Source organism: Orbicella faveolata, unplaced genomic scaffold, assembly GCF_042242905.1.
Source record: "Orbicella faveolata isolate gen_17 unplaced genomic scaffold, um_ofav_v1 contig_26, whole genome shotgun sequence".
Classification (NCBI taxonomy): Eukaryota; Metazoa; Cnidaria; class Anthozoa; order Scleractinia; family Merulinidae; genus Orbicella; species Orbicella faveolata.
This window is the reverse complement of record NW_028301554.1, coordinates 6,510,378-6,521,958: the sequence shown is the minus strand read 5'-3', so window position 1 is coordinate 6,521,958 and position 11,581 is coordinate 6,510,378. Positions and strand designations below refer to the sequence as shown.

General features: G+C 40.3%; 1 protein-coding gene across 1 annotated transcript; it reads left to right on the top strand.

Annotated features, from left to right (window-relative positions):
* The first annotated feature begins 462 nt into the window (after positions 1–462).
* Positions 463–5,571, top strand: LOC149107854 (uncharacterized). The gene is made up of 2 exons (XM_089295945.1): positions 463–4,044; positions 4,348–5,571. The coding sequence occupies exon 1, from the start codon at positions 1,190–1,192 to the stop codon at positions 4,040–4,042; it is 2,853 nt and encodes a 950-aa protein (XP_089152071.1). The 5' UTR covers positions 463–1,189; the 3' UTR covers positions 4,043–4,044; positions 4,348–5,571.
* Positions 5,572–11,581: the final 6,010 nt, after the last annotated feature.

Here is an 11,581-nt window from a genome sequence, read left to right as displayed (position 1 = left end):
GCCATCAGTAATTAATTCCACTGTTTAATTTGCATTTGGTTTTGCTCTTCAGTCTCTATCTGATTTAATTCCGTCCAAGGATCGAGAGACTGAACACAGTAAGTTTGTAAACTTTAAGCTGTTCGTGATTGATACCGTTTCATACACATATAACGTGTATTTGAAAGCGATGTTTAATAGTTTCAATTTACACTGAAAGAGATTTTTCATGAATCGCGTGACTGATTTTCTTCAGTTTTTGAGTGCTGTAAGTCATGCGAAGAAATAAATCAAACGAATTATTGTTTGGAGGTACCGTTGTGGAGTAAAAATCTGCTTAACTTTTCCCTCTTAACAATTTTTACGGGAAATATTATCGTTGTCGGCGCATATTGGTTTTTGTTCCATTCCAGTGCAAAAGTGGTGAGTGCAAATCAGATTCAGCTTTGTTATTCATATTGGACTGATATCATCACGCTAACTGTTCACAGTCGCTCTGCACTTTCGAGGCAAAAAAGGGGGACTTTCGCGAGCTCAATGATTGGAGAAAACGGGAAACATTAAACAGTTAAATTATCACCGTCATTTGAGTAGAGTAGCCAGAACTGGAATTAGCAGTCGCACAACAGATACATAGTTTTATTATATATTTTAAAAAAATATGAATGTGACTGAGCTCGGCTATGTTCAGTGTGTTTTTCTTTTACTGATCGGACGCAATCTGCTCGGCGACATTTTTATTAATAGGCTAGAGTATAGATTTTGAAGGACTCAACACTGATAAAATAATTTTGGGATCGATAAAAAGTCACAACAATACTTAGCTAAAAAAAAGACTAGTAAGCAGCCTGAACTTTAACGGTGATTTTTGCTGGAAAAAAAAGAAAAACGAAAAGGCAAAGCAACTCTAAGAAAAAAACGCATTGCCCTGAAATGATCAACACGACGGTTTTCACACACGCCAAGACAACTAACTGCATTCAACCAACGGCCTCGTATTTTCATCAGTTTTCTTTTGTTTAGATTGGGACTATTTCTCCTCCCCTATGACAAAATGCAAGTCCATAACAGGACTACCCCCAGCTTTGAATTCGCCATTACCCACTTAGACAACCAGGTTGAAAGACGTACAAAAATATATTATTACTCGAAATAGCTACAAATCTTGATTCGTGTTATCCGCTTGACAGGGCCTATAGAAAGGAAAGCCATGGGCATCATAACAGACATTTTACAAGCCATCTCTATTGGCTTGGTTGTTGCTACTTTCCTTCTCAACACTGATCGTGGTCTAAAGGCCATTGAGGTCTGCCAAGAATGTTTGATCTGCCTAAATAACGAAGTACTAAAAGCGGGAGAACTTTTCAATTTATTCAACATTTACATTTATCAAACTTTTTTCAAGGCGTATTGTCATATCCCTGATTATACAAAAGCCTTAATCTACGGTAGGGAACTTCTTGAAATTTACCGCAAGTGTAGCAAAAAAGACGAGGAAAGGAATCTAACAATAGCAATGGCTAAAATATGTAAACAGCAATATCGATACAAAGAAGCAAAGGAACTTTATGAGAAAGCCATAAAAATCATGAAGGAAATGGGTGACAAAAAGGGAGAAGCCACTTCGTATGGAAACTTGGCAACTCTCTTCTTATCTCTTTGTAAATATGACAAAGCTAAAGAATATCTTGAGAAAGCACTTGCCATCAGAATACAAATTGGCGACAAAGAAGGAGAAGCAGCAGATTACGGAAACTTAGGAAATGTGTTTCAATCTCTTGGTAAATATCAAAAAGCCAAAGAATATCTTGAGAAAGCACTTGCCATCAAAATACAAATTGGTGACAAACGAGGAGAAGCCACTTCAAACGGAAACTTGGGAACTGTGTTTCAATCTCTTGGTGAATATCACAAAGCCAAAGAATATCTTGAGAAAGCACTTGCCATTAGAATACAAATTGGTCACAAAGAAGGAGAAGCAGCAGATTACGGAAACTTAGGAACTGTGTTTCACTCTCTTGGTGAATATGACAAGGCTAAAGAATATCTTGAGAAAGCACTTGTCATTAGAATACAAATTGGTCACAAAGAAGGAGAAGCAGCAGATTACGGAAACTTAGGAACTGTGTTTCACTCTCTTGGTGAATATCACAAAGCCAAAGAATATCTTGAGAAAGCACTTGCCATCAAAATACAAATTGGTGACAAATGGGGAGAAGCCACTTCAAACGGAAACTTAGGAAATGTGTTTCAATCTCTTGGTGAATATCACAAAGCCAAAGAATATCTTGAGAAAACACTTGCCATCCAAATACAAATTGGTGACAAACGAGGAGAAGCCACTTCAAACGGAAACTTAGGAACTGTGTTTCAATCTCTTGGTGAATATCACAAAGCCAAAGAATATCTTGAGAAAGCACTTGCCATTAGAAGACAAATTGGTGACAAAGAAGGCGAAGCAGCAGATTACGGAAACTTAGGAGCATTGTATATATCTCTTGGTGAATATGTTATGGCGGAAGATTATATTGAGAGGACATTGTCAATTAGTCGAGACATTGAAGACTTAGACAAAGAGTTCCAATGTCTTTGTAATCTTTCAGTGGTGAAGTTATGCCAATATAAGATCCAGGAAGCGTTTGACTGTCTGTTTTTGAGTATGAACAGAAGCGAAACTTTACGAAGTTTGTTAGGGGACAACGACGATTTTAAGGTATCGTCTTCAGATGGTCGCGATTTTCTCTACCGGAGACTTAGTGCATCCCTTTGTTTTTCGGGAAATCCGAACCATGCACTTTATGTTTTAGAGCTGGCTCGGGCTAGAGCATTAGCAGACTTGATGGCAACTCAGTATTCTCTTAAAAGCCAAATCTCAGCTGATCCGCAATCGTGGATTGGTATTGAAAATATTATGAAAAAAGGAAGTAACTCCTCTTGTCTGTACATTTCTTATTATAATAATGATCTGTCTTTCTGGATTCTCAAGACCAGAGGAATCATTCAGTTCCGAAGAATAACAGTGGATGAGAAACTAATTGGTGCCGGACCAGTTGGCAAGTTACATGATTTCTTCGAAAAAAGCTTTCGGAGCTTTGCTAATTTATCCGAGGAAGATTGCGAAGATCGATCTTTAAGTGACGTTGAGAACCTCGCAGCATTGAGACTTATAGAGGAAGAAGATGAAGAAAGTCAAAACTCCGAATCGAGCGTTTCTTTGTACTACAGAGCGTTAATCCGTCCGGTAGCTGATCTACTTGAGGAGCCCGAGCTCATTGTTGTTCCTGATCGCTTCTTAAACCAAGTTCCATTTCCAGCGTTAACAGATGAAGGCGGGAGGTATTTATCAGAGAAATTCAGAATCCATATCGTTCCTTCTTTGACGACTCTCAAGCTCATTCAGGACAGTCCAGTATACTATCACAGTCAGACTGGTGCTCTGATAGTGGGGGATCCAGTTGTCGGTACGGTGCGTTACAAAGGAACGAAGATGTGGGTTTCTAGGTTACCCTCTGCAGGAAATGAAGCAGCCAGGATTGGACGACTGCTAGGTGTTCAACCTTTGTTGGGACGGCAGGCAACAAAGCAGGCGGTACTTGACGGGCTACATTCAGTGAGTCTGATACATTTTGCAGCCCATGGTAATGCCGAAAGAGGAGAAATTGCCCTTTCTCCAGTAGGACCTCCTAACAGGCTTCCAGAAGAAGAAGATTACCTATTGACGATGTCTGACATTGCAAAAGTTCAACTGCGAGCTAAACTGGTGGTACTTAGCTGCTGTCATAGTGCACGTGGGCAGATTAGAGCCGAAGGAGTCGTTGGGATCGCTCGAGCGTTCCTAGGATCCGGTGCACGGTCCGTTTTGGTGGCTCTATGGGCCATAAGTGACGAAGCAACAGAGCAGCTAATGTGTCGTTTCTACGAGCATCTTGTTCGTGGGGAGAGTGCCAGTGAATCTCTTCACGAGGCCATGAAATGGATGAGAGGTAACGGCTTTAACAACGTTCGCGATTGGGCGCCGTTTATGCTGATTGGAGACAACGTGACATTTGACTTTGGGATATAATGGTAAGTATTTTTTAGAAACAAAACGCTTTTTTGGCGGACGGAGGGGAGGGGCAAGCTAATAAACGTTAACGAAACTGTCGCCATTGCATGTCATAAGTTACGAGATCCAAATCCTGCTAGACATGCCAGCAACGGTTCTTGAAATCGTTTGCATTTAGAACACTCGCGCAACGATTTGATCTGTTGGTAGTTCTCTCGAAGCCTCGCCCTCGCCAATGAAGCGTGAGTGTTTATGCTAACCATGTAAATCATCAACTGGACAAACAATGTGATTTATAGACGCTTTTGTTTGATACTTTTCAGCAATAACCTCTAACAACTGAGTGCGCACTCTGATCATGAGTGTCTGTGTAGCCAAGGGTTATTTTCCTGTTCTTACAGAGACGCATGGTAACAGCTACGTTAAGATTGCGCCCACTTTTTCTCCGTGTGAGATGTCCGTCGAATACAGACAATTTTGAATCAAATGGACGAGTTAGGTTTTTCAAGAAATAACTCCGTGGCAAGTCTTATGAACGAGAAAGGAAAGTAACAGCTAGAGATCAGAAAGTGAGTAGCCATTAGTTAAAGATCATCAACACATTGTCCGGGAGACAGGTGATGAGTATAGACCAATCGTCTTGATGTGACACTAAATTCTCAGAACTTACGTTAACAAAACTATATGGTAATTGAGTAGAGAGAATTAATTTTCTCTGAGTGTTTTTTAAGCCTAAATCTCTTCGATTTAACCCACTATCGCTGCTAAGGGACTGGTGGTTCAGTGTCGGTTGCAAGTTAAGGGCCTACTTACATGGTTAAAATTTGTCCCTGTTGAGAATGTTTCCCACTCACCCCTCCCGCGACCCACTGTTACCGAGCGATTATAATATATGAAAAATTAAAATTTCCTTCGTACCAAGCCTAGAATTTGCCTTCTCCTTCAGGATAAGTGTTTGCTTGATTCCAGTTGTTTTTCACCCAGGAGTCACCTCGCGCACGACACAACTTCTGACTAGCGATTTAAACAGTGCGCCATTACTTTTAAAAAGTGTCGTTTATGGTATCATATTAAAAGTTCCATTTTTTAAATTGTTAGTGGGAATGAGTTTTCTCTTTGTGTTTTCGTTTCTCAGTTGTTTGACTTGTACTAATGTCCAGGAACTCAACAAACAAAAACACAACTGAGCGGGAAAAGTACTTTGCTGAAGCGTATTGGATTGTTTGCAGATTCTGTTCATTTGCAAAACGCATCAATCACTGAGTTTAGGTAGCCCAGTTAAGTAAGCTGTCAGTTTGAATACTTGATAATGATATTGATCACCTTATAATACCATTTAATTTAATTTGCCTCTGGCAAATATCTTGTATTACTTTAGAGTATGCGCCTACTGGCGCCTCGAGAACTGATGATGACTTTAGAGTAATTACTGTCTCGATAGTTATATCAATGTGTTTGAAATTTTAATTCGATTTAACTTTAGCACTAGATAGTTTTGGATGTGTGTTCTAGTGTCTCTTGTAAATAAAGTGAGATCATTTTTCTCATCACACAGTTTACTCACTATCCCCTTTCTTATTGGTTCAGAGCTACAGTCGACACTGGAAACCATGCATTCCTGGTTTGCCTTCACTAATCTGCAGCAGCTAAGTAAATGCACGCCGGGATCAAGTGCATGATTTCCGGGAGTTCACGCCCGGTGTCTGAGCATCTTGTATAGTTGCACATAGAAAAATAAAAAAAAGTTTTCTATATTGTATTTTCCACAACGGGAATTAATAGGATATTTTCTTAGAAACAACGTAAATGTTAACCTCTTACTAACCTAGTTTGCTTGAGCGCACTGGGGAATAAGGGCCCAAGGTCGTGCCATTACGGACAGAGCGCAGCGAGGTCCGAACAAAGTCGACCGCGCGAAGGTCAATATTCCCCAGTACGGCTCGAGCAAGCTAGGTTAGTATATACGACCCTCAGGACGTGCTTTGGAAAGCAAGAAATACACGGCTTATGACCGTTTCCATGGAAACGTTTCTTTTGGCAAAATCCCGACCCAGAAAGAACCAATCAGAACGCTGGGATTTCCCTTGCCATGAAATACCGTCTTCTAATGATAACATTTGCCATTAAATATTCCGGATACTACAAAAACCTCCTCCAATAGGCCGGTAGGTCCAAGAATAAAATTTCCTCCCAGAGGTAATCTGCTAGAAATCTATTACTGACCTGCTCTAGCACATGCTTTATATTCCTGCCGAAACTTTGTGTAAGAATGGACTGCAGTGAATCGCACACACCGTAATGATGGTGGGAAAAAATTGTGTCAGTAGAACTTCACTCTATCCCGTAACGAAAACAACTCTCTACTACAAACAAATGTTTATATTTATACTAGCCTTATTGTACAAGGAAAAACAACAACAGTTGGTTGATGTTTTGTAGAAGCAGCATTACGTGCCGATGAAACTTAAATTTAATCGTTCTGATATAGCTTGATTGACAGTAGCTCCAGTAAAACCTCGTTCAAATTTCGAAAGGCGCATCAAATAATTTACAGTCGCGTGTACCAAGTTGCCATACTAGGGGAGGGAGGCACTGAGCATAGCGACGAATGAAATCGGAATTGCTTTAGTTTTTAGGGCATTTCAAGGCGTACTCATCAAGCATGCGTGAAAATACCCTACGCCTCCTCGGGAGGTGAGATGCGGGAGATTTTAAATAAGGTAATGGCGGGTGCTTCCTCTGGGAACTTCATAGTATTTCTAAACTAATTTCTTGAAGCGCATTTTATGATTATCTGTTTTCTTGGAATTTCTGGAAACACCCGAATCTGCAATTCGTACTTTTCACTTTTCAAAGGGAACCTACTGTAGTAATTAGCTAAAATGGTATGGTTTACCCTCTCAGTTGAGAATAATGTGGAACTGTGACATTCATTAAAACCGAAAACGAAGACTTATGGCTAACTCGAAGCTGTTTGATTCTGTGATGTCGTGGTCTGTTACAATGGAAATGAGGAAGAATGTCATCGATCGCATCGTGGAAAGTTTATTCTGAAGTGACTGACATGAATAATAAATTCACATTCTCTCGTATCTTGATAATTCGCATGAACAATTACAAAAGATCGAGCGACATCAGCTAAGTTCTTCTTAACCTGCGAGCAGGCTCTCGTGGTTGGAGCACAAGCGCGCGCGGCGTAGCCGCGGGACAAGAAAGTGAGCTCACTTTCTTTGCGCCTCTTCACCAGACTCCTTCCCGCCGGATCGCGTTGTTCTTCGCCGCTCGTGCGCGTGATTCAAAGGTGAGCCTGCTCGCAAGCTAAGTTCTTCTAAAATTGCCCCGTCTGTCTTTAAAGCATGTCAGATAGGAAAAGATGTAACACGTCGTAAAAGATTTTTTCCTCTAGTCGCAAGGGAGATAACTCACTATTATTTCAGTTTCTAGTTGAGCAATTCTTGCGTGAATATCTGTGAATATACTCAAATGACATAAACGGCCTTTTGACAAAACCACGTGAACACAAGAATTTCGTTTTTGTTTCCACTTGGCAAGTCAGATGTTGTGAAACTGAAATGTTTTTATGGATGAGCAATGTTAATTACACGAGAGAACCTATTATGAACAGTAACCCACAGACGCCCCTCTACAGTATTAGTTCTTCTTCAGGAGAGCGGACGGCTGAACACAGCCTACTGTGCAACAGTATGTTACTCATTATTTTGTTTAAAACAAAGTTTGATTTTAAGTTCGACTGATAAAAATTACCATACCCATTTTGCCCATTCGGTAAAAACCTCTTCATATATTAGGTAAAATGGCAAATAAACAGAATCTTGAATCTTAAAACAGAATCTTGGATCCCTTGAACCTGACATGAATGCTCTCTTATGAAAACATTAACTGTGTAAAGTTCCTGAATATATCCGTAAGCCTTTCAGAAATAACTATAGAGCCAGTATCACGACCTTTTTATTCACCCTTTAACGCATGTCGGGATCAATGATTTTTCCACGTGTAAAGTGTTTGTTAGCTGATGCACGAAATGACATGCAATTCCTAAGAAAAATTTGAAAAATTAGCAAATAAATTATTTCAAGCGAACCGTGATTATATTTTCACGGCCATGAGTTCCATTTTGCCACTCTCACTCTCACAGGTGTTCGAAGACGTCGTTATGAGATCTGATTTAGATGTCAGAGTCACTTGAAGATGTTTATGAAAGGTACTAAACATAGCAACACCAGAAAAAAGCAGAAGGCTATGCGCCTAAAAAGTTTTTTATTCTAAATTTATCCAAAAAATAGCCTTTCGCTAGGGCGATGGGAAGCCAAACAATTTGGCGATGGCCTTAGCCTGTGACCAGGTTTCCCGAAATATGTCTATAAGCCCGTTAGCACTATACAGACATGGGTGTACTTTTATGCATTAAAAGAAATATCAAACTAGCCGATTACTGATCTTTGAATCCGGGTTGAAAAAGGCATAAGGCAGGAAATTCGCAGCCCAAATATACTTTCATCTCAGAAAATCAGTGCATCATTACACCTGTGTAAACATTCAAATTGAAATACAAAATCGAATTAGCTTTAGTTTTCACGGAAAATATCACGAAGAGAAGTGCCAGAAAAGAGTTTGGCCTATATACAATAATCACTACATGTCTGATGTTTAGCAAGGAACAGATGTTTTAGAAGGAACGAAAAAAAATGCGGAATTAAAGGGGGTGGGGGGGGGGGGATTGGAGGACTGGGTCGTCCTTGCCCCACGTTCGCCGTGTCTAATGGGAATCTTGTACAGAAAGGTAACAGCTCATAATAACTATGTGCTGAATATTTTCCTAAATATTTAACCACCCATTTCCTGAATCTCAAATGAATACTATTTCCAGAGTTTCTAATTCAGTGAATTGGTCAGCGCTCTCATTACAATGCTTGACCGGCTCCTTGCATGGAAAAAAAAAGGTGAAATCAGCAACTCTTGATCAATAGATCTATTTTTGGCGTAATTTAATCGTCCGTCTTGGAATAGGAGCGTCATGGAGAGCAGTACATGTTCGTTTCGTGCCATTGTTGGCGGCCATTGCGGTTCCGATACGAACTGCCGGAGTTATTGAAAATGGTTCCTTTGCTTAGCTGTGTCGAGATATTTCAAGACACAAGTCTACCTGAGTCGAATTGAAGATTTTGTGAAGAAGTGTAGCTGCTGTCCACCATAAATGCTTTCTCGCTTTGTAATGTGGTCATCGTATCATGTCAATAATTTTTGGATTTAAGCATAAAGATGGCGCGGTCACACTGAGACCGCAAAATACAAATAACATAGGAAGGGTACGATAAACTGCCATTGACAAGCTCCAGGGTAAAGGCCCATTTTAATACCACGTTAATAAAGCGATTGATTGATTGATTGATTGATTGATTGATTGATTGATTGATCAATCTTTCGATCGATCGATTGATTGATTGATCACGAACGAAATGATGTTCCGGTTACGTTAAAGCCTTTCCCTAGCAACTTAACGACATAAACCAAGAGATTACGCCTCCTTCCAATAAGCACCTCCTTTCGAAAAAGCGTCCCTCCCCTTCGAATGTGTTTTTATTAATAAGCGCCCCTATTCCAATAAGCGCCTCCATTCCAATAAGCTACCCCATTCTTAAAAACGCCCCTGCCTCCATTCTTATAAGCGCCCCTTTTCTAAGATGATAACATTAAAAACAAAACAGCGCTGTCAGAGTTTGTATCAACGGAGATTCACCTCCCATGCCGCATTACAAACGGTGCTGGTCTTCGTCTGAGTTTCTCAACTACTATGGCCATGTGAGTGCATAATTCCTTCACAAGAATGATCTCTACGTCAAAGTTTGCGGCGATTGCTCGGCTGGTCGTTCTGGCCAAGAGGGATCCAGGGACAACAAGTCGATCCGTTTTGAACATTCCGTTGTTTCTCAAAAAGGAAATAAGCGCCCTCCCTTGACGGTACCAAAAGTAAATAAGCGCCCGGGTCGCTAAATCGAATCATTCATCACGGTATTTCCACACCTTGTAATAGCCGCCATTGAAATAGAAGAAATAGCCGCCATCGAACAAGTAGAGTGCAAAAGCACATTAAATTCGAGTTTCCCGAGAGGCCACAAATTGTAAGGATTGATGAAATATATTTGTTGTGGGACAATAATGCATTTCCTGATCTTGAAAATTTCATTTCCATTGCTGTGCGTTAAAGCCAATTGTAAAGGAGCGTCACGGACTGACGTTACCTTGTGTGCTTCAAGTCGTGACCCTTGACCGAATGAACTGATCCTTACAGAATCTGGACCGCAACATAAAATGGAGCATAGCTGGACGGCATGTAAAAGTAAGTCATCCTTTTTAAGCTGTGCAGCAGAGTTTAGCGCAATAATTTCATCCAAAACCTGCGTTTTCGGCTTAATTACGTGTTTGCGCTAAAAGTGTCAAGTGTCCGGAACATGCTAATTAGTTCAAATTTTAGTGAAACTACTCAATTTTCCAAGGCGTTTTATAAAGTGGTGGCTTAAAAACCTAGCCCAATTAGACACATTATAGCCAAAAAACGAGCCCGATTGAACAATGATCACATATCGAATAGTCGGTTTGCAATTATGAGGTGCAACTCGATTTGCTGAGACTGTGGTGAAATATTATCAAAGAGTGTTTTCTCGAAGCAAGAAGTATCGTCTAAAACCAAAAAGAGAACATAAATAAAGTGTCAAATACTCCTTCTAAATTATTTTCTTTCTTCCCGATGATGTAGGCTTTATTGCTTACACAAAGACATTTACGCGAATGCTAATTTATGCTCATTATTCTGCTATTTTCGCCAGCGGGAGTGCTTGCGATAGGTATTTCCCAGCTAATAGTTGCTTTGGGGCTTCACACTCGCCATTGAAGCTGATAGAAACTGAGAGTGAGCAGTTGAAGTGTTTTGTGTATCCAACATGGTGGATGTTAGTTCTAATGGAAGTTCTAATGGGTTTTCTTTTTTGCTTTAAAGTGTGTTTGAGAGCTCTCTTACATCGACAAATTTAGGGAAACACAGCAGGCAGCCATTTTGAATTTGTGAAAAGGGAAAGATGTTTTAGTTTCACAGCAAATGGCCTCAGCAAAATCCGTAGGTCCTTCCCGATCATGCATCGTCGATGTTGCGTGGATGAGTCCGATTTAGGCTTACTAGTTGTGCTTTGTCTACCTCTCTGTTTAACTCGCTTACTGGCAGGACCGAGCCAGGGTCCTTACTTGAATAGCTGTACAAGCAGCTTTTATTGGGGATCAACGTTACACGCAAAAAAGGAGTTGAGGGCGGTTTAGTTCATGTCGTGCTAGAGACCCCGGAGTCGTTTATGGATGTAACCGATGGCGATCCATATTTACAAGTGCAACTTACAGGAAAAGGCTTCGGCCGAGTCCCATGAATGAAGCCCATTGTATCCGACACTGGTAAGAATTAGAATGATTTGTTTGAAATACACTGGAAAAGTTGAAAATTTACATGGACATGTCAATTTTAATTTACAGCATGTAAATATTGATTTACAT

Coding starts and splice junctions, on each gene's coding strand:
- LOC149107854 (XM_089295945.1), top strand. CDS start 1,190: ATGGGCATCATAACAGACATTTTACAAGCCATCTCTATTGGCTTGGTT.